The sequence below is a fragment of the Glossina fuscipes genome, unplaced genomic scaffold (genome assembly GCF_014805625.2).
Source record: "Glossina fuscipes isolate IAEA_lab_2018 unplaced genomic scaffold, Yale_Gfus_2 61541, whole genome shotgun sequence".
Classification (NCBI taxonomy): domain Eukaryota; kingdom Metazoa; phylum Arthropoda; class Insecta; order Diptera; family Glossinidae; genus Glossina; species Glossina fuscipes.
In genome coordinates, this window is record NW_024003752.1 from 746,697 (window position 1) to 773,782 (window position 27,086).

The 27,086-nt window shown below is 36.9% G+C and overlaps 1 protein-coding gene across 3 annotated transcripts in view; it reads left to right on the forward strand.

The window, feature by feature from the left end:
* Positions 1–27,086, forward strand: part of LOC119643717 (plexin-B) — a 61,235-nt gene that overhangs the window by 25,206 nt on the left and 8,943 nt on the right. For all 3 annotated transcript variants that reach the window (XM_038043149.1, XM_038043150.1, XM_038043148.1), the window contains one exon: positions 17,294–17,994. In XM_038043149.1, coding sequence (XP_037899077.1) covers positions 17,294–17,994 — 701 coding nt within the window. The remainder of the gene's footprint in view (positions 1–17,293; positions 17,995–27,086) is intronic.

Here is a 27,086-nt window from a genome sequence, read left to right on the forward strand (position 1 = left end):
GTTTTTTTCTGTTAATTGGTGTGGCACCCAAACATTGAGCTTTTTTTTGAATACAGCTTTGTGTAAATGATTTAAAACTGTTTTATGGTCGATTTTTAGCTCCTGGGCGATGCTACGACTGCTAACATGCTGGTCAACTTCGATCTTTTCTCCGATTTTATCGACATTTTCGACGACCGGCCTACCTGTGCAAGGTGCATCTTTAACATCAAAAATTTCTGAACGGAATCTACGAAACCAAAATTGCACATAATTGGCTGTTACAGTATCGGAACCATAAACACCATTCACAATTTTAGCCGCCTGGCTTGCATTTTCGCCTTTGTCAAAGAAAAACTGTAAAATGTACCGAATTTCCTCTTTGTTCACTTCCATTTTTAACACGCTGTAACTCACAACTGAATGCACCAAACAAAAAACAGCAAAAGAATTTTTTTCACTGCGAAATGTACAGTATCGGAAATTGTTTGATCGATACTTTACGAGAAATCTATCAGTGCAGCCATCTACCGAAAAAATAATGGATTTCTTTTTCCCCAAACTAATATAAGGTCTTGTTGCTAGGCGCGTTTCAGATGTGTATGTCGAATGTGAAATAGATAGAATAGAAACGAATCTAATTTTTGCATTTATTACTTTCTGCAAATACTGAAAAGTCGAAATAAAGTTTCTTTTCGCTGCATTTTCTCTTTTGTGGTGCCAGGGAATGTAGTTTCTTTTATCTATAGTGTGTGCTCTTGTTGTTTGCAGGTATATCGATATGCATGCAAAGGTCTTATCGGGTCTTATCTTGTTCCGAATCTTGCTGATAACGTATAAGTTAATATTAAGGGTAACTTTGCATGCTTGGCATGCAAGAGGTTGCTGCTCTGGCATATATTCATCGTTTTTTGCATTTGCATTCATATATAATGTCATCTTTGCCAACGTTCTCCGTAAAAACTATCTTTCGCATAAGTTGATATGATAGTCTTGTATGATTTCAAATCTTCTGTTTGGGTTTATTCATTATTGTTTATTTTTTGTTCTATTCAGTTCTTTTTTTTTTCTCTAGACATATATTTAAGCAGTTTGTCTTTCACCACCGTTTGGTATAACGAAAAGTGCTCGTGTCTCTTTATTGTTGTTTTATTAGCTTACGATAATTTATTTGCCAATTTGTGATGTACAGGGTACAATTATTCCATACCGGACAAGCATATTATATAATTGGCTCAAAAACAGCATAAGAGCATATTTCCGGTACGTAGTTTAGAATTTCTGTTTATTACTGGTCGCTGAAACACGCGAACTTACTAGGGCACCTTTTTATCTTTAAAAGGTGGATGAACCAACATAATTGACCGACGACAAAAGCGTAAGGAAAACGTAAACTCTTCAGAAGGCAACGGAAAACCACTAAAATAACTAACCTTAGAAACATCACATGCAAAGAAAAATAAATACACGGCCGGAGGGAGCTAAGAATCCTAACTAAACTACGTTAAATAATGCCATGTCCAACGTTCGAAGCTTATATGAAGCAGTAAAATTTCGAAATACAGCCCAGAACATGAAGCGCCTAAACATTGATGTCCTTGATGGTCAAATTCTGGACAAGCTGCAGGTTGTAATATGCACTATTCTGGTAATAATATAAATCAACATAGATGTGGAGTAGCTACTTGTTATTTCTAAGAAACTCGAAATATGCACTGAATAATCGGCTTTGTACCCCAATAAAGTCCTATTACTTAAAATTAATGCAAAACCCATTAAAGTCAATATTATTCAATCATACGCCCCTACTGTGGATACTGATGTAGCGGAAATTGAAACATTCTACTTCGAGCTTACAGAAATGCTAAAGCTAACGAAAAACAGGATCTGAACCTAATAATAATAGATTTCAATCCTTAAGTGGACATGTGCTTTAAATTGTTGGCAATTTCGGGTAGGGTTAAGCGCGGTGATCGCGTTGGAAAAAGTATTTTGTAACATCTCTCAAATTCCTCTTCGTCTGTTATATACATAGAAATCCCCGCAGGAAACCAGGCAAAACGTTGTCCGAAATCAAACATTACACTCTACTAAATAAAAGATTTGAAACATCTATTAAGACAACCAGTACCTTCCACAGAGCAAATATACCGTCAGATCATAATCTTGTAGTGGCAAGGGTTAAGTTAATACTAGAATCAGTAAAAATACCCATCTCTTCGAGATAAATCAATGTCGAAAGAGTAAAAAAATATGAAACAAAAAATAGTCTGGTTCTGGAATAAACGATAGGCCACCTTTAAGCAATTACAATGGAGATATGGATTGAAAAGTACAACTTAAATCCTGAGAACTGCACCTAAAATTAACTTGGTTTTAAATGATATAAACGGGAATCAATGGATAACTAATGAAATACTGGAATTTATGAACAAAAGAAGAAAATAGAACTATGCCAACGAAAATGTATACAATCGAATACAAAGAATAATCTGAATAAGAATATGAGAGGCAAGGCGTGTATGGATAGAAAGTTAGTGGTTGGAAACAAAAAGGCCTTAATCACTGCATGACAACTTTAATTTATACAAACCACTAAAGTAAACTAGTGATCTGCAATCGTAATGCGATAGTCACCGAGATAGAAGGGAAAAGAGAGGTATAAGAATATTATATTCGTCAATTATTTTCAGGTGATGCTAGTTTTATAAATTTTCCAAATGATGATCAACCGTTTCTTATAGAAACTATAAAAAAAGCCAAAAACAATAAGGCCGAGGGTAACGATGAAATGCTGATAGAGATTATAATGTTGATAAATAATGGTAATTTAAATACCCGATATAAAATATTTAATGAGATCTACGGCACAGACATTTACGCTGATGACTGGTTAACATTATCATCCATCGCAGTTCCAGTTCTATGATAAATGCGAATCATCACTTGACTATAATCAGTTTGAGTTGCGGAATGTAATGAGCACAAAAGAAGCTTTATTCTGCTTTAAGGTTTTGGTCCAGAGCTGTAGAGATGTGTACAATTTCTTTGTTTCATAGATTGCGGAAAAACGTTTGACAACGTGCAAAATGATGAAATTAATAGATGTCCTGAAAGATCTTACTATTGACAGAAGAGATATACGATGCATCAAAAATTTGTATTGGAGACAAACAGCAGAAGTTCGTGGTAATGAGGTCAAACCAAACTATATTTTTATAAACAGTAAGGTTTGCCAGGTGTGCATTTTGTATGCTGTTCTTTTCACCATCTTCTCGAAAGTAATCTTTCAGGAAACTATTTAAACAATCGAATCAGGCATTAAGGTCAGTGAGCAGTTCATCAATGATACCCGATATGTGAACGATGCAACTATCCTAACAGGCAACATGTAGGATCTGCAGACAATGGTTGTAGATGTAAATGGTCAAAGTAGCAACTTTGGGTTAAACCTACATATCAGCAAACCCAAGTTTATGATCGTAAGCCGGGTGAAAGTTCTATATGCAAATGCCGTTCTGTCAATTATTAACCAATATGTAGAAATGGTTTCCAAGTATGTTACATTGGATCTATATTACGCGAAAACTAGGACAGTAATATTGAATTAAAAAGAAGAATAGAAATGGCTGGATCATCGTACTCGAAATATCGAAAAACTTTAGCAGTCCTGGAAATTAGTGTTCGTCTTCCTTTCACTGATGAAAGCATCTGAATGCTTTATAAGATTAGTGCTCTTGTATGGTCTAGAATCATGGACATTAAAGCTCGGCACAATAAACAGACTAGAAGTCTTTGAGCTGTGGTGTTACCGTAGATTTCTAAAAAAATCGTGGACAGATCGTATTGAAATGGTGAAGTCCTGGGAAGAATAAGCTCTGGACAAGAAACTGCATATTGTGGACACAGTCTGTGAAGAAAAATATGAATTCCTACCCTTAATAGTGAAAGGTCGTATTTGCTTTGTGCACATTTGCCGTTATGCTTGTGATTGATAACAACTTTATTATATAATGTAATAGTTTCTCATTCTAATTAAATTCGGCATGTAGGTGCCAAGTCCAAGAGTATTATTCTAACAAAACTTTTTCTTGCACACAGCGTTTCCTTCCTGCGTTCTCGATGTAGAGTTTACATCAATTTCTTGAGCAATAAAAGTGTCATTAAGAAGCGTCGATAGTTTTTTCCGTTTAGCTTTATCGTAGCGCATTATAAAATTTTGTTTAAGGAATGCGTGTAAATTTTCAGAAACTTCGATTGTTATGTGATCACAATGAAACTCATTTAAGTGAGTTGCGGTCTTGGGCTTAAATAGCAGAATCAGTGTTTGACGTTTCCATTTTTCGAATGTGTTTGCTTTTCTAAGTATGCATGTATTTATAAATATCGTTGGATGTGCTAAAATGGCTTGCTTTATATTGCTATTAGAAATTCTATTGAAACCCGTAGCTTTTTTGTCTCGAATATGCTTCGCGATGAGGACGAATTTTATGCCAGCGTTAATACAATATTTTTACTCTTATTTGTCACTGACAAATATGCAAACGTGCGTTTTCGTGCGGACTAATTTGAACTTATTGCCAGATTTAAAGGTTTTGATATCCTCGCCAAACTTCATAGGACATCCTATATTTTTTTCAACAGTTTATAGAAACAATTTTTCTGCTGACTGTAATAGCTTCTCCATTACTTATAACCGAAGGGTGAGGAGTATATTCATTGTGTCAAAACGTTTGCAATTTTTGTGTATCTAAATTTAATTGTTTTTTCAACATAGAAACAAGCTTCGAAAACCCCACAAAGTACAAAAAATCTTGCCCACTTTCAAATTTGGACTGCGTCTAATACATCTGTCTGTTCGTTTCTCCATCTGTTTTTTTGTGCAACTTTGTACTGTTTGTGGTAAACATTCTTAGGTTAGTGAAAATGAAAATACTGCCTACAAGTTTGCAAAACAATTTGGAAGTGAGTGAAAGTCCACATGCTTATACGACTTTTATATTTAAATACTTTTATTCGAATATTATTCCTTTGAAAATAGAAGAGATTAGCGGCGCCCACTCCATAATGAAAATTTTGTTCTTTTACATCTTTTGTCTTTTTTAGGATAACGGTGATGCGTATAAAATATTCAGCCTCGATTGAACTTAATTGTTAAGTTGTTTAGGTTATGTTCGTTTCTCCTTGCACGTCGGTTGAGAGGTAAGATAGGCGTTAGCCCCCTTGATCTTTGGTATATGCTTCTTGCTCCGCTGCATTGAGCTCTTAGCTTGGCTTTGCCCTCGTATTAATACAGCGACATACCATTGACCTCTTGTCTACTCGTTTAATTTGCCTTGTAAGATCTTCTGCCAATTCTAGTGTGATCTTTCATGCTTCGGAGAGAGTTTTGGCACTTTTGATTGGGAGGGACATAGTTGTCGTTTGTATGTTAGCGTAGATTTCTCGCTGCGGTTTACCATCTAGGTTAGCCCCCTGAATTGCGATGTCACCGCCGCGTTTATGTCTTTGCGGATGTTGCTTCATGCAAACGCTTTAGTTCAATCTTGATCGCATTTGTCGTCAATCCTACGCTTGTTTTATTCAGAAAAATATTTTTCATTCTCCCTATGCATGTCAAATTATTTTGTTGTAGTTCCAGGAACATCTTTTCAACTAATTTTTTCAATTATGAATCGACTTTTATCTTCTTGACATTGTCGTTGTACGACATTTCACTTGCTTTAATTAAGTATATAGGATATTATTCTCTATGAATTTTCCTATTTGCTTTCTTGCGGCTGCCAATTGCCGTCCAATTTCCTTCCTTGCTTGGTTACAGGATTTGTTGATGCTAGCCTTTGGCTTTCCTTGGATTGCCGGTGTCGTTTTACTTGTCGCTAAAATATCCGGCATCTGTTCTCTCGCCTTTTAGGAGCCTCTTTCTTTTTCAACATACCCGTTTCATGATATTACGGGTTGATCCCGGTTTTAATTTGTTTAATTTTCCTCCTCCCCGGGTTTCCCATATTGTTGGTGAATATTGCGTTCACCACCCATCGTTCCCATCACCCCATGGATCTTTTCCCTCAGGGTCAGTGCAGACATTTGCTTCCGTCATTTTGTGTCACTCTATTGTTAGGTTGGCGAAAAATGAAGTCTAGGTTGACTTCGAACATATTATACGGGTGCTTTTCTTCGGATCTATATTTTCTGTTTTTCTTCCTGTTGTGCTGCATGTTACTAACAATTCTTATATTATTACTCATATTGCTGCAACTAATGTATCTGTTACACTACATTCTGTTATGATTTGTGTGTAAATGTGTTGTTTTGGTATTTTATTACTGCCGTAATTGTTGTTGCTGCTGCTACTGTTTTTTGTTTGTTTTTTTTTATTATGAGCTGGAGGTGGCATGCACGATTCGCCATCTATGGCGCCTATTCACTAAAATTACCCCCCTTACATACTCTTCTACCCCTCTCCCCGGGACCATCATTAGATATAATTTCGCGGTCACTAGTTGCCTTCTTTTGGTGGAATCTAAATGGAGTCCCTTATTGGCATCGTTGAGTGTTGCAATTATTCTCCGAAGTATTGAAGAGCAATTTAATTGTGGGAACCTGTGCCGTTTCGTTTTCTTCACGGTCAGTAGGTTGCTGCACTCTTCCTCTAGCCTGAAATGTTTTGGACGGCATGTAATGTGAAAAGTTCCTTTGGTATATATAGTACGTAATCTTCTATATTTTGTAAGGTCTACATGTTCTTACCCTGAAATGCGTCAAAGCACACTTCTTTCAGTTGCACTCACAAATAGGAACAACTGTCAGTAATTAATAAAAGAGCGTTTGCTCGTTCGGACCATTGGTATTATAATGGCAATCTTTATTGAAAATTTTGCGATTTATATATCAATTTTCTAACGTAATAAATGTTTATGTACAATGTTTTGCAAATAAAAACATACTTAGCATTCTTGACCTAACTCTAAATGTTCTCTATACTATCCTCTGTTAAGTGAGTAACACAAGCATGTGAACTTATGCTGTTAAAAATTTTTAATTTTTAAAACGACGTTCAGGCACTTAAACCAAAACTCCGCGATAAAAAAATTAAAAAAGTGATATTGGTTCAAAGTGATAATTCCATTCCTTTTTTTCCATCTCTTAAATCAAAAAGAGGTGCTTATATACTAAAGTCATTATCTTATAAAGTATATGTAATATACCGAGGCGTGAGAACCATGGTTATGATGAATTGTTTAATAATGTCAGACGACTGTATGATTTCACTTAGATACAATATGCTAACATGCAGAAACAATATCCTTTTCGTCCTGTCCACAGATTATTCTTTTAACAAGCAAACAGTTTGATCGCAAAAACACATGAATGGGCAAACGTAAGAACAACAATAGTCCTATCGAACATAAGCAAAATGTCTTGTATATATTTTGCGTTCAATTTGAAGTATGAATATATATAAATTGTAAAAATAAAAAGTAAGAGGAAAGAAAGAGGCATATGTATGCATGTATATCCTTCTTGCTTGGATGGTACATCAACAAGCAGTTACAAAATTGTTTTTAATTGTAATAATCTATTGATACAAATGGATACCACTCCCTGGAGTAAAATGTTGTATTTTAATTGAATTGGAATATGATAGGTAGTAGTTGTGTATACGTTGGTGGTATTGGTTGCATATTATGTTTTTTCTGTGCCTCAACAGCTTCTTCGTTTTTCAAAGGTGTAATGAGTGATGCAGTGACAGTTTCATTTTTTGCGTTTTCCACTATTGCAAGTTGCACGCTCATAGCCTAAATGTAAACAATTGCGAACACGACATTCCATTGCGTTAGGATTGGTGAAGCTCTTGAACCTTCAAGCGATATTTTGAAGAGCAAATAGGTCGCGTTGTCTATCTTCTGCGAAATAAATTATAAGTCAATCGCAGCCGTCGATTTGAACTTCTAAATTCTTTAAAGCCGTGAATGATTCATTTGTTATATCGTGCAAGTTTCTGATACCGTTCGCACATGTTGGATATATGCACATTTCGACTGGTTATGAGTTTATGCGCAACAGCACCGACTATACTCTTATTCTCGTATTATTTCATGCAGAATTTTCCATGGTAATTATGTTCTGCGGGACTAAGATGGCGTGTAAGTCGTTCTGCTTCTTCCATTAAGACGGCCTTTAAATGCCACATCTTTTTTGCAGATGAAATAGCTCGCTCATGTACGAGCGCACGGAAAAGTTCGAAAAATTGTTTCTATTTCAGCCCACCATCATCAAACTTTCCTAATGATACTTTTAGCAAGTTCTGAAGTATTGGCGCTGGAGGTGCTGCCGTTGTCTTCCCGACATGCTGCAAAATATATGGAAGTAAGAGGCTGATCACCTGTCTGAATAGCCTCTATCATCTTTAGTATCCCGTTAATTTTCACTACTTGTTTCCTTTTGATTCTGTCTACCACGTGCTTTTGTATTTAGAGCTAATGATCGGGGTCTTGGATCACTTCAAGAATTTTTGATGATAATGACTGTAAAGACCTTCTTTTCAAAATAAGTATGATCTTCTTTCGGTTGGGGGTGCCTTCGTATTTGGTTGTCCCGCTCATTTAAAATTGTCAAGTCTTTGAATTATTTCCTCTACTTCAAAAGGAATTCTAATGGTTTACGCTCTTTCACGCCCTTTTTGTAATTTAACAGACCCTTTCAGAGGCGCTTATATACTAGAATGATTATCTCATAAACAATATATGCGTCATATATCAAGTCGTAAAAAGGAATTCTTTACCTATGTCAGCACAATATGCACGTCATATATATACATCATTACCATTATAATTTTAGACTAATGAAATAAATTCTTAGACATTGAGTACTAGCAACACAGGCTATCGGTTCTAATTTATAAAAGTACATAAGATATTGGGGCCAGTAGTTTTGATAAAGTAATATACTGTATTGATATTCTGTTCTATAGCTGATTGTAGAATGCCCATAGGGTTAATCGTTCCAAATGCAATACTTCTAGCGAAAGTAAAGTTAAGGCAGACGCAGAGAATGTGCTTTATAATGAGAATTTGTCCACAACTGCAGATTGGGGAGAAAGGCTTCTTTAAGATTCATTGAAGTGTTGCAACTGTATGGCCAAGACGAATTCTCGAAAATGTTTGGATCTTGATTTTCTCAACATTTGTTGGATATAAAGGTGGAATTAATTGAGTGTTAGCAGAAGAGTAGTGCTGCTGATGGTATTGTAGATTTCCTTCTGTAATTTTCTCTTTAGCTTTTTTCCAATGTATCTTTGAAGATCCAACATTTCCATGACATCATCCATAATTAGAGATGCATAAGCAGCATACTTCGCCGCTCGATCAGCCGCCTCTTTTCCCGACATGATTTGGTGACCAATTCATTTCAATTTTTTCGTCGGGTGTTGTAATGATATTCTTTAATTTGTTGATAGTGCTCCATCTCGAAGTCCAAGGCTGTGTAGCTTTTAATACAGACAAACAGTCAGTAACAATGACGGTTTTGAGTTTGTCTTTATGGGAAAGGTTGGCAGCGTGAAGGATAGCTTTGGGTTCAGTTGTGAAAGTTGAAGTACTTTCGTAAAATATGTGATTGAGAAGAACCTGTCCTGAAGTATCTACTACGGCACAAGCAGGAGCCAGACCAGAAGATTTTGAGCCGCCTGTGTATAAAAGATTCATACCATTACTTACCAGTATTTGGGTTTTTTCAGCTTTAGATTCCTGAAGACGTAATATGAAGTATGTTCTTTATTATGCATAAACAGCAAAATGTCCAAAGAGTAGCCGGAAACTTTTAATGGAATGTTCAATTCCATTGCGACGTACAAACAATAGTCAATTATAGATGGTGACTTTCGAGTTTTCTTTGCAATAATAATCTTTCTCACGTCTTCACCGAGAACAGATTTGTTTGGACTAAGAAGCTTGGGGACTATTTTAGCTTTTAACTTATAAAGTCTATTTTGTAAAGCTGGTAGACCAGTTTCAATTATAATGTTATCGATGGGCGTCGTCCGGAAAGCATAATATAACAGCTTGCTCTGAGGGCTTGGTGATAGGCCGGTTTGAGGATATTGATATTAGATTTACAACTATTGCCATAAATTATCAAAGCATAGTCAATAGTGCTTAAAACAAGCGTTTTGGTAAGATAAGCAATAGTGTTAATGTGGGCACGGCTTTTCCAAGCAACCTACTGTATGAAATTCACCCTTGTTAAAATAGAATAGAAAATAGAATTTTTTGTACAGAAATTTTATCCCCTGACGAGTTCGCCCATGTGAAGATCTCTCGTATGAATACACTACATCCTTATTGTTTTTAAGAAAATTGTTAATTTTTAAATGAACAATTTTTTTGTGCGAAACTTGTTAAAACAAAGAAGTGAATAATTACAGCAATGTTTATGTATAGTCCTATAGTTAAGCATTTCATTTTAGTACAATTAGTACATTTAGTATAATTTACATCTGCTATTCTGTATGGGCTTATGTATGCCTTTTGAGGCTTAGTGTGCGTTTTCATTAATACAAAATTTCTTATTTTTATTTTTTCTCGTATTTGTACAGTTTTCTTTTGTCTTTAGCTAATTGAAAGTATTTCTTGGCCTTTTGGAACGAATAACTAAATTTTTGTTTTCATTCATTAATGTAGTGATCTGGATTGGTTTGAGAATTGGATTCTTTTACACTTTTGTGTCACGTATACGATGGCTTTTCGAATAATAATTCGAATGGTTTATAGTTTGTGTCTATGTGTGATGCGTTATATTCGAAGGTATAATAAGATACTCTTTTATCACAACCTTCGTTTTCTATAAAATCTAGCATATATTAATTTGGGACCTTGGGGTTCCGTCGTTTGGTTCCCAAAGTTTTATGGTAGTATGCTGTAAAGAATTTTTGTTGTTTAATTAGAGTTAGTCATGTTTTTTTCATTAAATTGTTTAAAAACTCCGTATCTCTATCTGCCGACATTTTAAAGTGTCTGTGTTTCGATGTCATGTCCTTTATCAAGATTTTGGCAATAGTTTTGGCGTTTTTGTTTTATATTGCTTTAGCTATTATATGCTTGGTTAATCCACATTGAGCTGTTAGTGTATAGCGGTAATTGTTCTATGGTGTCATTTGGCTCACCATGCCTATGCAGATTGTATCAATTGTATTGTTGGTGGTGTTTCGGTGATTGTTAGTAGTTCCTTTAACTCTTTAATTTGCTGATTTGACGTGTATTATAGTCTTTTATTCAATTTTTTATTATTTTGAACATGTTTTTTCGCATGTATTTCTGATTTAGCTTGCTGAATTTTTTCTGAACCCTATACGTCTTCCGTTGCAGTTGTTGCGATATTTTTCAATTAGCTTTTTTTTCTTCCTTCACAAACTCTATTATACCTGTTTGCTTACTGACACGGACTGTTTATTTACGTCATGCCGAAGTAAAACAAGCTCTGATACTGAGCGATTCATTACTTATTGGCTTTGCGAGCTTTGTTGTCATGGGAAGTGTGCAGATATTACTGGTCGTGCTGCAGACACAGCCCTAAATTCTTCGAAAGACCTATGTTGGTTATTTCAGGATTATAGAAAGCTGGGCATTGATTTTTATAAATTTTTCACGTAGACAAGGAATGGTTTTTCTGAATTAAGTAAAAGTCACGTGACGTTGTGGAAATTTAAAAAATTGAAAAAATGCTGGATGTGTGATGCTATCTACAGCCTCCAATGTGTAAAAGACAACTTATATTGCAGCGTGCGGTACTTCGTCGCCGCCTTCGTTGAAATCTCACACTTCGATCCATGTTGCACTCCACCATTCCTCTTTGTCCTCATCGTCAGCGATAACACTTGTGGATCTGCCTTTGTCGAATCTGGTTAAGTTTTCGAGTAGCGACAAACAACCTCAGCATTTTCTCTATGGGAAACATAGCTGGTAATACAAATATATCAAGTAAGCCGGGAAGCCATTGCGCTGCAATCCCGTTCTATTCAATTGAATTTCCTAATCCTCCTGACGTTGAACTTATTCGGGTGAAAATTGTCAATGAACTGTTATGCGTAACTTTCCACACTCGGATATTTGTTTTAATTGCCCTGAGTGTTCTAATGATACTGAAACCTCAAATATGTTTGCTAAATAATTCAGACGAAATTTTTCAACCGCTAATTCCGATTTAAATGTTAACTATCCGTGTCGGATAACTAGCTCCCTTTTGATTCGAAACATGTTGATTTCTGAAAGTGGAGTTTCACAGTACGAGTTCCCTTTAAGTAAAGACGGGTTAGCTTTGGATTTTATCAAGAGGCGGTCCGAAGTGGTTAAGGATCCGTACAGTACAAAAAGACTATACATGTGCGTAGTTAGACAAATTCTTGACTATGGCTTTTTTGTGTAGTCCCCTTCTTAGAGGTGTTATGTGGATTCAATTGAATTCGTTCAAAAGCAATTCTTGCTGTTGCGTCTCTAAGTTAATGAATGTTACCGTCGATTCGCCCATATTGCTTGGTGAGATAAACTTTAATGTCCCTAAGCGTTCCTCTAGGCACTTTGTATTCATTAAATGTAGTCAATGTAAATGTAATTATGATCTCAGAAGTTTTTCTGCCATGCGCTAGAGTTCGTCTCACGTGCATTTTGGGGGAGCGCAGTAGAGCATATTCTTTCATTCTCGACTTTACAAAGCCACTATGCTGTAAATGCCAAATTTGCTGTTTCTTCGACGCATCACTTGCCCATGAGCTCCGTCCCATATTGGTATATGTCCAGTAGTATCAGGTTCATATTCCCGATCATCGTGTGCAGAAGCATGTCATGTGCTGCTTGCCCGCAGTTGAGATTCATCCGCATTATTCCCATTTGCGTCCCCTTTTAATCAAAGTTCCTTGTCGCTTCGCCTTACATGTTTTGCATTTACATAGGATACATCTCTACCAAATCTACAAGAAGAATTTTTTTTGCAAATATCGCCACTTGTTCGGTTAGCCGTTAATGGCTCACATAACCCTCTACATTGCTTTGCAATATGTTTGAATTCCAGATATCAGAAGCATCTCTCTTTGCTCAGTTTTCCGTATCCGCAGAGAAGAGCTCTCCTTCAGTAGTTATCACAATAGCGCCTGACTTTGTTTTAAGAGCTGACTTCGGCTTTTTTTTTATCTTAGCACTGCCTTCACTCGTTTGGCTTCTTTTAATAGACGCTAGTTTGTAGTGTTCAAGAATGTAAAAGAAAATGCATAATTATAATTTTTGTTGTTTATCTTTAAAACTTACCCAATCGTGCAAAGCGTAAATTTAGTTTCGTGAAGTATCTGGTTGTATTTTAAGGATCAGCCACAAGATTAAAATTGTCTTCATTGTTGAATGAATGAATGAATCAAAATGTGTTTTCTTTATTTGCCTGGTTCTTATATAGTACAATAAATTTACAAATGCTTATGTTGACAAAAATAAAAAAACCTTAAATGAGATTAAATGCGTATGCTAGTCAAATTATTATAAAAATGCTTATCCTAGTGAAATAAAGACTGTTTATGCTAGTGTTACAATAAAACAAAAAACAATGCGAGAGAGTATTAGAGTGGAGCGATAATGGTACAAGTTATCAACTTTGATCTCTGTTAGTTGGCTGGTCGTATTCGATGTGGTAGCTCATAAATCACATTTATCCTTTCAATGGTGTCTTTCGTAAACTGGTTTAGGGAGCGCTTTTTGTCATCACCAAGCAGGTAGAGGAGTACCGTACTGCCTACTTCTTCGAAAAGCATGAGGCTTTGTACTGTCCAGATTGTTCTATTCGAAAGGGGTTGTATGGGTTGTGTTTGCGACGGCTTGTGTGAACTATTGCGAATGTTTATTACTAAGATACAATGTTTAGGCTCTTAAGCCAAAATACCGCTACTATAACCAGGAAGACGTAATTTCTTTGATTTAAAATTTGCATCCGCTTTATATAAAAAAAAATTGCTGCTTGAATTGAAAATTATTCTTTTAGAAACTAGGATTCATACGTGTGTGGCTGTGTGGTCGAGTATACAACGGCTTGAGAACGAAGAAACGCATGCCACATGCCTCAGTCGTTCCGGGCGTGCAGAATCCTTCTGTGATTTCTTTCGAGTTTATTATATTAAAGATGTCTTCTCAAAGTTTGTATTTTTGACTTTTGAATACACGCAAGCCAGATTTCTATATGATTTGCATACTAGCACCAGGTCCATTTTCCTCTATGTGTGTTTGGCTTGCGCGGCCTCGCTGTGACTAAATTATATTTGCATTATTCTCATTTAGGGATTGTAATACTTAATGGGCTTGCACAGTGGTTATCTACCACTTCTTGCTATATATTTCGTATTGCAATTTCTTGCAGAACATGCAGGAAGGGGCTTTGGTAAAAGTCTTTACGATACGTCTTTTACGTACGTTTTCAGCAAGTCTTCGATTTACTGTGCTCGCTTTTACAATGTGTCGTTATGTGCTTCAATTCCAAGTGTTTGCAACGTTCCACCACTATTCCGTGAACCTTTACCCTAAAGATCACCCAACCTACCGTTAGTTTCCCGCTGGTCGGGAGTTCCTCTACATCCCCTTGCTGTGGGTTGATTATTGCTGTCTTCGTTTCACCGTACGCCACATGTCCACTTCACTTCACACTAACTTTCTAAACGATCCCTTATGTCTTCTTTAGTCGCAATTTCATCGGTGTCTTCACAGTCGCCTGGAAGTCGTTGTTACGAACTTCTGATTTCCGTTGGGTCCTCTCTGCTTTGATAATAAATCAACAAGTAGTTACAAAATCGTCAGTCGAATTCTGCACTTGGTTTACAACTCGTATTGGTGGTACGAGTACCCCGACTCATCTCTTTTTGTGAAGTCTATGCGCCGAAAGGATAACTATAGCAATGAAAACCAAATTAATGCCACATATTACACACAAAGTTGTGATATCTTTCTTTAAATTTTGAAAGGGATCTGTGTCAGTTGCTCACTTAATCTATTTTGCTGTTGGTTTAGTTCCCTTAGATAGATTTATTGGTATTCTTCTATAAGCTAGAATGCTGTACAGCGAACGATCAGGATTAATTAATATGATGACTCGCGTATACTCGCAAAAGAAGCTAATGTCGTGTGTGTGTAGACTGCCTTGCAAGTGAGCCATTCATGCTTTGCTGTGAATAACTATTTAAAGCGAAGTGATGTAGGGTATCTAATAGTCCCGATTGTAATGTTCTTGTTCATAAGTGTTACCTTGAAAACAACTGGGATCAAACTCGCATTTCATTTTTTTCTGTGGTCTGGTAAATCACGGTTGTAACAGTGCTGCTATTTCGGTAATTTTGGTTATTATTTGTCGTGACGTTTTTTGTATTTTGATTTAGAATTTTGTACATTTTCTACTTCTCACGGAATTTTTTACCCATCGTGGTTACTTACAATGAGTATTTATATTTACGTTTAAATGTTAACGCAAATCTTTCGTTGACTTACTGACGTTTCGACAAGATTAATAGTTCATTATAACATTTCATTCTTTTTCATTCCTTTTCACTGTAGATAATATTATACATATTATATCATAATCTGGCCAAGATTTTTCTTCCTGGAATATTCCTTTGACATTTGCAAGACGATAGCATTTAGTGATGTAGACCAGACTTTTAGAATGTTTGGAGAGGCACAGAACTTCGAAAGGCAATTTTGTCGTTGTGTCCACCGACTTATGACAATGATATTCCATTCTGAGTAAGCGTGGTATTCATTTGGGAAACACTTGTAATACTTCTTGAAAGGATGTTTTCAAGCACCTTCTATCTCTTGTAATCACTTTTCGATTATCGAGCGTAATTTTTTTCCAACATTTTTCGTATATTTCTGGTGTAACAATCGCTTTTAGTCGTCTGCAACATCGCCAGAAAGACGTCGTTTGAAATCAAATTGCTGATAAACGTTTCTGACAGAGAAGAACTGCCATAACACCAATGCAACGTTTAATCAACGCAGCAAAATCATAACCTTGGTTTTAAAAAAACCAAGCGTAGCGCAAAACCAAAAGTAGCGCCACTAAAACCTCAGCAACTCGTTAGCAAGCATAAATTTTTCAAAAGCGTCCTTTTGGCGCTTGGAAAAATGGTGACATATATGTGTCAACTTCTAGAATTACAGATCTATTTGTTAGAAGTGAAGTTGGTCCTGTAAGGTATCGAATTGATTTTAGAAGCGGTGTTAAATGTATTTCGAGGTAAATATGACAATATGAACCATATATAATTGGTTTTTTCTGTGCTCGATGTTTATCTATTATTATCGTAGTTAGCAAGGAACAAAACTTCTTATGGGTTCACTCGCGGATTATCAGATCAAATGAAAGATCTTACAAGTTTACAAGTTATCGTCGTATTATTCATACATTATCAACTCCAGTGTTATATTTTTTTCTCCGTAATTCAATACTGTTATTGTGTTTTATATATTATATATACTGTTATAATAAACTTTCATCATTCTACTCTAGATTTGGTTTCACTACTTCATCTCATGCGTTTATTTCGACGCACACGTCTTAGTATGCTTTTTCTAACATTTAAGTTATAAATTTAGAGGTATAGGAGGAGATTGTAGCCAGCACGCATTTATTTTATTATTAAACTTTCCCGACATGCGCATAGACTAGGCTGGATATTTATTTCGATTTTCGCAATTAATGGGAAGAACTGAAAACTAAAACATGTTCGTGCGTATCCGTTATCGGCAGGGAAAGAAAAAACATCTGTGCATAAAGTCATTTGTTTTGAATGTCTGGTGTTACGGCACTTTTTTCCCCTTATCAGAAGTTAGAACACCGTCTTTGTTTGCATTGGCGTCCGTCTGTTGTCCTCTACTACTAACTACTGCAATATAGGTGTAATTTAAGTTGAACCTAGCATATCTTAGGGTGCATGCTATCATACGAAACATAACTTTAAAACAATTAACTTAGGTTTGATACAAATGAAAAAGTACATGGATGGGAGATTCCTGTTGCAATGTCGACGATCTATGTCTATGGTTTGAAACCCCCAATATGCATTCTCTCTGTTTGGTTGGTAAAGCTCCCAACAATTTATAGAATTCAATTTTTGCTCTTAAATATAGTTACGAAACAAATTAAGATTTCACAATTGTTTCTAATGATCATAGGATAACAGCCGAATAGTTCATTAATTGTTGAAGGAATATATAGTCGGAAAAAAACCTCTCTCTTTCTTATAATATAAACAATTTTAATTTGTTAATTTAACTATAATGTTCCATAGGGTAAATGTGGCATCTTTGTTAATGATCGTATTAATGAACAAGATGGAATATGCCACCGACATTTTAAAATGCTTGCTATTACGTTTGGTGGATAAATCTGTAATAAGTAAACACCCTCAACTTATGTTGCGCCGTACTGAAAGCGTTGTTGAAAAAATGCTTACAAATTATATGGCAATATGCATGTACGATTACTTGAAAGAATATGCTGGATCAAGCTTATTTTTATTGTTTAAAGCAATAAAACATCAAATTGAAAAAGGATTGGTAGATGCCATTACACATGATGCTAGATATTCGATATCAGAAGAACGTCTGCTTCATGAACAAATCTCGCATTCGGTCGTAATGTTGCATATTGTTCAAGATGATTTAGACGAGAAAGTTCAGTGCAAAGTTCTAGATTGGGATACGATTTCTCAAGTGAAGTCTAAGATTCTAGATGCTTTGTTTAAAAATACACCCTTTTCAATGAGGCCTACAATACATGAGGTGGATCTAGAATGGCGCCATGGGCGCGGAGGTCATTTAATTTTGCAAGATGAAGACTTGACAACAAAGACAACAAATGGTTGGAGGCGCTTAAATACTCTAGCCCATTATGGTGTGAAAGAATCTGCGGTAATGAGTTTGGTGGCTCGTCAGAATGACAGTTACAACTTACAGTACAGCAATAAACTGCAGCCACCTTACAATAATTGTACGTTGATTAATATTGATTATGTAAATATTTGAAATATTTTTATATTATGGGTTTCAATGAGCATCAATCGGGCACTTTTCAAGTTTAACTAAATGCAATATTTCCTCAATGGTTGCTATCGTTTTAATCAGTACTACCTTGCTTTGAAGTTAAGATTTTCTTTAATTTTCCGCGATGGACCGATTCAAGCGAAAATTTAAAGTCAGGTTAGTCCAACACTCATTTTTGTGAGACTAGGTGGGGACATTTAAGCGTTTTTTTAGCAAGTTTACAATTAATGGAGCTGGTTGGCTTCCATTCAGCAGGCAAAGTTACTGATTCAGCGTACACCCCCTAGTATGCAGCATCTTTCTATCCCTTTCTCTCTCATCACTTATATCCTCACACAGTCACCATTTTTCACGGATAACAGACATTCTCTGATTTTATTAAATAAATGTAAAACAAAATAAGTTATACAAAATATGTTTTTTAAGTAACCTTTTTTTTAAGGGAACTAAAAGATGGCAAATAAAATTTATTCCGCCCGCTCTTACGTGATTATACATAAAAGCTAGCGGCGTTAAAAGCTTTAGTGTGAAAGAAATTGTTTTTCTTAAATTGAAATGTGAATGAAACCTGTTTTTTAATTTAGCGTCCCAGGCATTTATGTATAGTCACATAAGAGTGGCTGAAATAAAATTTATTTTCCATATTTTAGTTAATGAACTAAAAGTTTATTTAAAAAATCTATTTTATATGGCGTATCGCAATTCGCTTTCTGACTTCCAGTCAACTTCGCTTAACACTCGCATCGGCCGCATTGCTAAGAAAAAATTGTTCTACCACATCGTGACGTCGGCAATATTTAATGCCCATATCGATTGGATTGCTTTTATAGTTCATAAATTTTAAAAGTCCCATTCTACTCTTAATATCATTTTATTTAATATCTACTTCGATTATGTTACTATGACAAAAAAAAGTAAAAAATTACTTATTTTATATCCAGATTGAGGATATTGCTAAGAAAAAGACGTTCCGTTCTTTGTAGCGGCTGCCATTCCAAATGTATAATTCGAATTATCTATTTTCTAAAAGTCCCATCGTTTATTTGCTCCTACTAGCAGCAATTACACCAAGTTGCCAATTAACGCGCCGCCTATGCGACCAAATGCCAAATTCAAATTCTTTGAGTCGTCAGGCGATCGTGCGTAGAATTCCATAGGGAGCCGCGGATATTTCACTAGTGAGCAAGAAATTGGAATGGGATTTCTTTGCATGGCAAACACGTGGTTGTAAGGAAATTACATGCTAACATTCGCAAACGTCTGGTTCCCTTCTTCTCCTTGTAATGGCAATATAAATATACTATGTAATATTGTGATGTTTACTAATCTTGCCGCAACACCTGTTAATGCACATACAAAAGATAAATTTCATTGATTTACATATTTAATGTGAATGTCCTTCCATTTGCAGAGTTCCCAGTAAGAGATTTAGACATGAGTATTACCAGTTATTTGTGCTTGAACACTACGAGTAATTATTTGATATATTCCTTGCCAGAGCTGTGAAGGCAGACAACTCTTTCACCTGCTCAGAATCTACCATCATTCATGGGTTTTTTTTAAATGGCATATTTTTAAATTTGAATTTTAATATACCGATCGATTCAAAGTCGCTTTCTGTGTCGAAACTTGCCTGTCCATCCGTCCATCTAATAACTCTCCATGTGTTTTTATATTCTAGCTGCAGGTCCCAGTTTTTGAGATATTTTGATTTTATTTCTTGGGCGCCACTTCATATAAGATATATCATAAATAGTAAGTCTTCCAGAAAAAGTTGTAATTTTTAATATATCGTGAAGGAAATTGGTCAATAGTAGCAAAAACGATAGTGAATTTTGATCATATAGGTCAAATTTTGCCTTATATGGAGAAAAAGTCTAATTTATAGTTCTTTATGACGGAACCTGAAAAGTAAGGGAACTTTTAGGAAGTAAATTTGTATAACGCCGTGTGATGTGTTATGCATCCTTCAATATGCGGGTTTTCGTGAAAAGTATGTCTTCGCATGAATATAATGCGGTTTTTTTGGTATATTATTATCGAAACGAGTGAATAACTGTACTAGGCGAAAAGGCGTTTGACGTTGATTGCATGGGGTTGATTAAGTACATTTTCAAGTTGCTTATCTATGTGTATACTTTGTGTATGCAACTGCAAGGATTGGTTCACTCATCTTAAATATCCTTCGCATGCTACAAACGCTTCTCCTTTAGTTTCATAACCTTTGACCAATCCAAATTCCAAGTGATATAGCATTATATACTATGAAAAAAAATGAGTCTTACAGTAACTTACGCTTTTCTGACAATCACTTGGCTTGTGTCAGTTAGCGTCAACTAAAGTTACCAGGCTTTTTCTTGTTCGGTGCTTTTCTTCGTCTGGGAGAGTTTTCGGTTATTTCGACAACGACTGCTTTACATAGCGCAGCTGAAAAAGCATAGAGAATTCCATGAGATGCACATTATTGAAATCGCAGCTTGAGTAGCTGTATAGACGTCCTAGCTTCTAGCTCCGTCTGCTACATTAAACTTATCACATCTCAAGGTGGCGGGCTTGAATTATCTGACATGTTAAGATGGCTTGGAATATATTATCATACCATGATAATTGACGTTAATTGGCCAAATGAGTTTTCAATATTTCCACTCAAATTTGCCCGATATTGCATCAAAAAAACGTTGTCTACTTGAAGTTCAGGTTTCATATATTTAACACCTGCGTAACACGCGCTTGACATGGTGGGTCGAGAAGTTGTGAGGGTGTGGAATTCTTGGGCCTATTTCCAATGTTCAGTGTCCTAATATGAGCTTGTAGTGGTTTAATGCCGTAACATAGGAATAAATTCCGCTCATTTTCCACGAAGTGAAGTGATCCCACTTAATGAAAGTAAATACCATCCTTTGGAGTGAAATTTTGTGTTCCAATTATATTGCATAATATGATAGACAGTAGTAATGACACAGCAAGGTTTATAGTATGTTCGTGTTTTAGCATATAGGAATCGTATGATGTTCTTTCATAATGGACGATCTTAAATAAATTGCACCTCCGTAATTTGTCAGATGTGTCTGCAGTTACAAGATGGTTTGAAAATCGTTCAAATCGCTGAGATTAGTTCTGAGATAAGTCGAACGGTTGGCCATTGATTATGGTAGTTCGTGGTTCCAAGGCATGCTAGAAATCCGTAATTGCTGAATTAGAATTTTCGTCCGTTGAGCGGGGACAACTGCTGCATACAACAAACAATAAAGAGTTTGTCAACGTCAGATACAACGGCAGTCTTTGTGCTGCGGGAAATTTTGGAAAGGTTGATGCAGTTCATCAGTTTTTGGCGCCCACATAAGACCAAATGCAATAGTACTTGTTGGTATCGTTGTCGAAATGTACATTAACTTGTTGATCTTTTGAACAAAATCGCCTTAATTGGTATTCGCTTTGCAACTATATAACCGCAAACTGTATCGACAATGACTGCTGTATCTTGTGCTGTTGAAAATTTGTTGTGCAACTTCATTTTTCTACCCTTTATTATGTCCAGATATGGTTCAACGCCAATCTGTATTATTACGTTTGCTGATTAATGGATCAGCGAAGATGATGTCTAGGATGTTCCCGTCTGTTTTGTTCCTGAATTGAATGGGTTGCTTGGATGCAATGACAGATAGTACGAAAACCTCAAGTCGAGTGGAGTAAATTAAATGTTTGGGCCGTACCTTATCACCTTGATTCGTCCCTGACCATTATTTTTGCTGTTGACGTTGCTTTGAACACAGTAATGGGTTTTAAATACACGCAAATTGTCCAAGTTTGTGATACTGTTCGCAGGTGCTACGTGTGGACATTTCGGCCGGTTATATAGTTTACGAACAGCAGCACTCACTATAGGGTTTCATTCTCGTATCTTTTGCGCAGAATTTTCCATCACACAGTGTAATTGTACTGTGGAACTGAGATGGCATGTTAGTTGTTTTGCTTCTTCCATTAAATCCGTCTTTAAATGTCACAACTTTTGTAGTGATACTTTTGACATATTTTGAGGTGCTAGCATTGGAAGCGTTTTCGCTGTAAGCTTCCCGTCATGCTAGGTAACTTTTTCATACAAATTGCCCAATGTGTAATGGAATACTCATGCTGCAAGTATTTATGTCTCTTATAGCTTCTGTCATCAATTATGTAGGAAATCCGTATCGTGTCCTGAAAGATCTATTGTACTCACCGCTGCTTGTAACCTTTCTGATTTAGGATTGTTTCGAATAGCTCGATATTATGTCCGGCGTTATAAAGTGCTCGCGAAACAAATGAGTCCTTGGATGGGTTCACATTCACATAGAACATGATGGGATGTCTTACGCGTGCCTCGGCAGAATCTGCGTGAGTCGGTATCTGAGATACTCATGTTTTCTGGTGATATCTGATTGTAAATTTTGACCTTTGAACAAATGTATTGGCGTCTTTCCTGTTCCAGTAGTTTACGTCCCATGCCAGCAGATTTTATAAATCTTTTTGCTTGCTGTTTTTCTGCACATTGCTTCCAATGGCAATCCAATTTTTCTGTGCCCATTGCCACGCTAACCTATTAATATGGTTTCTTGATACGCCGCAGAATGTTTCAAGACCTATCATATTGCCCCTAGGGGCCCCTTGCAAACTAGATTGTCAACCCTTTCGTCGCCACCAAAACCAGAATGGGCAGGGACCCATAAAAGGTGCACCTCAGTGTGCTTGCCTAGTCCATTTAATGTTTGAAGGCACTCCAACACAAGCGTAAATGTTATCATTTACTATTCTCGGGAGTTTATGGCGTCTTGACTGTCGGAATAAATGCAGATCAGCTCTCTCCTGCATTAACTACTTAGGCAATCAGGGGCACGTGCGTAGATTGCACGTAGATATTTTGCTTGGAATACGGAGGGATTACATCCCATTCCCATGGCCTTCTGAAAACGCGGCCCACATGCCCCAGTGTTACAATTTTCCAATTTGGAACAGTCGGTGTACCATTTTCTTGCTTCCACCCTGGGTTCGAAAAGTTTCCATGTACGGTATCTGTACTGTATTGAGGTTTTTTAATTTCACCGACAGTTGATGTATGACTATCTTACAAACAGGAGAAGAGTTCACATTATTTTAAGGACACCTGATAGTCAAAGAAATCTCTGCTAGTTTTGTGTTAATGAGCCTGAAATTCAGTATATTGGTTATCCAATTGATAACTGAAAACTGTACATATTTGATTTGTAGCGCTCTTTCTATAGACGCGTATGGGGTCTTATATCAATGAAGGCAATGAGAGTCGTTTACTTGGCTTCTATTGCCCATCGATGATAAAAGTCAGGTCGCGAATTGCTGTGGTGGTAAGTAAACTGTTGCTTGTGTAGAGCCTTATTCCCAAGTAGACTCCTCTGATGAAACTTTGTAAAACCTTCTCCGTACTTAAAAAAGAAATAATAGACGATTTCGGCAAGTTTTCATTCATTCATTTTCATTTATAATTCAACGACGCACTCACCTCTTGAGTTGTAAATTAAGCTGCCGCAAACCATCTGTTCAGTCTGCGGGATTTGCAGTACACAGGTCCGTTCCGATTGGGGAACGACAGCACAGCCCAAACTGCCGCTAGATTCCGCGGTATAAATTCTGAAAGCGAAAAGAAGTTTATATTGTTTCCAACGAAAAAGGCGGCTCTAGGCCGCCCGTGTTAACTATTGTAAACCAATTTATATTTCCTGTTGCGCTGACCTTGAATAGCGCCCGCGTTTATGCAGGGTTCCTGGATAAGGATTACCGCCCTTGATTGTTAACCTCCTACTAAGAACCAAAAACGCGGCTTTAGCATGTTGGAAGTTCACTTGGATGCGCATGGTGTGCCTATTTTCTCTGCTTATGCAAATGTAACCGTAGAAAGTCATCTTTTAAGCTTCGTGCGCCTCTGCTTGCTGCGGTTTTGGCAATCATTTCGCCCTTTATTGATCTGTAAGTCGGTGCCGGTGGTCCCCGCCTTTTCGGAGCCGTAGACTGACCGGGCATTCCTTAAAGATTCGAACCGGTGCCTGCAAGCTTACCGGCCATGAGGTTATCGAGCGGAACCTTTGGTGGAGGTACCGCATCGTGCTTTTTTTCAGTCTTATACTCCTTCAGGTCCCCTTTAACTAACGAGGCTTTTAGTTAGTCCTACATGATTAGAGCTTGGTAGGCTGCCTCCGTCATCGGTCGCGACCTTCTCGTCCTTGTGTGTTCCTGCGATTTCGCAGTTAGGTTTCAGTGATACTGGGTTTAAACCGTACCTAATAACATGTCCGTTCCTCTTCAGAACTGCTGCCGAAGACACAATACGTTGTATTCTTTCGAATATCCCTCTGGAGTATCATCCAATTCTCAACGTCCAAGCCCTTGTTCTGGCACTCTAGAAGTTTTTGCAGATCGTAAATGTATGAAATGATGATCTTCGACTACACGATGTCGAGGTAGCTCCTCCTCAGACATGGCTTTTAAAAGCGCTGCCCTCCCATGGCTCTAGCGTAAGCGCCGTCATCTTCTATTTCGCCGCGGCTTTCCCTTTACAGATAAATACTAGCCAACCAAGGTGGAAAGTACAGTCAGCAAATTGAGCTTTTACCTTGTGCTGACGACGCTTTCTGTCCAAGAAAGCATATCATATCACCGTCGGCTGGTCATCCCTCCTCGTCAAGTCCGCCACTTTCTTATAAGAGGTGGCATCGATGGGGTAACTGGGTCGCGGTACTACTCATGGTTTTACTGGGGGTTCTATAGTTTCAGCCGCTGGGCGTTTTGACGCATTACTTGGGCTAGAAGCCGGAAAGTCGTCCAGTCTTTAACGCGCCCGTGTGCCTCTTTAACGCTTTTTCCTGCCGCGTATTTTTTGCTGAGTTCCACAACTCGCTCGAAAGTTCCTGCAGAAGTTACCTCAGCAGGCGGTTTGGCCACCTTCTTCGGTGACTTATGTACTGCCCCGAGTAAATGAGCATAAGAGAACTTCTTCCTCCTCTGTGGGTATGCTGCCTGTGCCTAAGCTGCCCTCGTATATGACAATGTCGTCAATTTCATCTGTGGGTACGAATATCTGTCCCCTTAAGGATTTGGGTATGTTAATTGTTTTGTTGTTTCTTTCTCCATGGGTAGGACTGAAATATTAGGGAAAGTATTCAATTGAAACAGAGTCCTTGTATCTAGAAGGGACAATTTTGTTCAGCCAGGTATCTCTGACATACACACGTGATGCCATTTGTCCCTGAGCAAGGTACATATGACACTGGGGCTACGGGTTTTATCAACTTTGCGTCCCTAGATCCATCATGTTCTGTTGAAGGAATAATGGAGGTCGGGAATGGTACAGCACTTCTGCTACGCATGACCGTATGGGTGGGTACTACACTCGTCCAAAGCTCTCAGATAGATGTTTTCGTCTCTATCAACGCGGTCTTGCGGGTATGTTCCGTCTGTTGTCCTGTGGTGACGACTCCACTTGAAGAGTGCCGAAAGATGCCCCAAACTAGCCAACAAGACGCAGGAATTGCGTCTGACTTGGATTGTTGGTATACTACATCTCTTTTAGAAGGATTTCTAACGTTTTACCTTCGTGGGAGCCTTTTATAATTTAAAACACCCCTCTGAAGATTGGGACCCTGCTCATTTTTCTGGGACACAAGATCGCCGAAGTTTATTATTCTACTTATGAAATTACCCACCCACTTGAAGCGATAGAACTAAACCATGTCAAGCGAGTGACATGCAAGTGAACTTGTTTTAATTGTTGGGGATTTCTTTATTATTGAAATGGCCTTCAGGCGCCTTAACTATAAGTCTGCGATAGGGAACTGAAGAGGCGATTTTGATTCGAACTGATAGTTTCATTTGTTTTGCTTTATTGAAAAAAGGTGCTTATATAGTAAAATGATTATATTAACAACTATACGTATTTTATATACCAAGGTGAATAGGTAATAGTCATAATGAATTGTTTATCACATCAGCACTGGCTGATTTTATCATCTCCACTTAGACAAAATATGCTAACCTGCACAAATAATATCGCCTATCTATTATATTATATATACAAATATAAAAAAATAAAAGCGTGCACGCTCAAATGACGCATGGTTATCATACACACATCTTTATATGCCTAAATCACAATTTGTGTATGTCAAAACATTGCGATTTATGAATTTTGAAGATTAATTCTTATAGACGAACTACGCTACTACATCGTTGTTCTTGTATTTTCAATTTTAAAGATCTAGAGTTGCGGGTGACGTAACTTCTGGTAATTTTAACTAATAACATGTATGTATTATACACAGTTGTGTTTTTTTTTTAAGAGCGTTTGTATTTCACTACGAATTTTTTTTTTGTTCTTTTTTGAGTTATTCGAACATTGTCGATCTTTCCATGACAATTCCAATACTAATTATATTATTATTATATTAAAATACTTACACTGATATCTTGTCTTAAAGTTTATAATTCATATTTTCTTTTTTATGCTTTCCATAAGCCTACATAGTTCATTTATTCACATCTCAAGTTATACTTAATCAACATTTTAAACATTTTTACTCTTTTCGTTCTTGACTCGTCCGTTGTCATGTTTTAGTCTCTTCGTATTCTGTCTTCCGGCTTCAGAAGTAAATTTCCTCAGTGGAGTTTATCATTCGGCGCTTATTCAACACTCTCTATATTTTTTCCGCCATTTCCCCACAATATGTTTTTCTTCGCTAGAAACAACCATTGTGTGAGACCAAAATTAGGGTTGGACTTTGGTCGTCAGAGGTAATGTAATATTCATGGTGCAAGTATTCATTGACATCATATTCGAGTCCTCATCGAATAAAATATCTTCCACTTGCTGTTGCACGGCCCATGTCAGCTTCAAATTTTTCGCTTCAATTGAAAAATAGAGCAAGTATGAGAGGAATCATCAGCCGGGATGCTCTGTATCAACATTAATATTTCGTTGATTTGCATCGCTATCTTTGTTTTGGTTCGATTTGGAATTGTATTTGACCTTAATTATTGGGA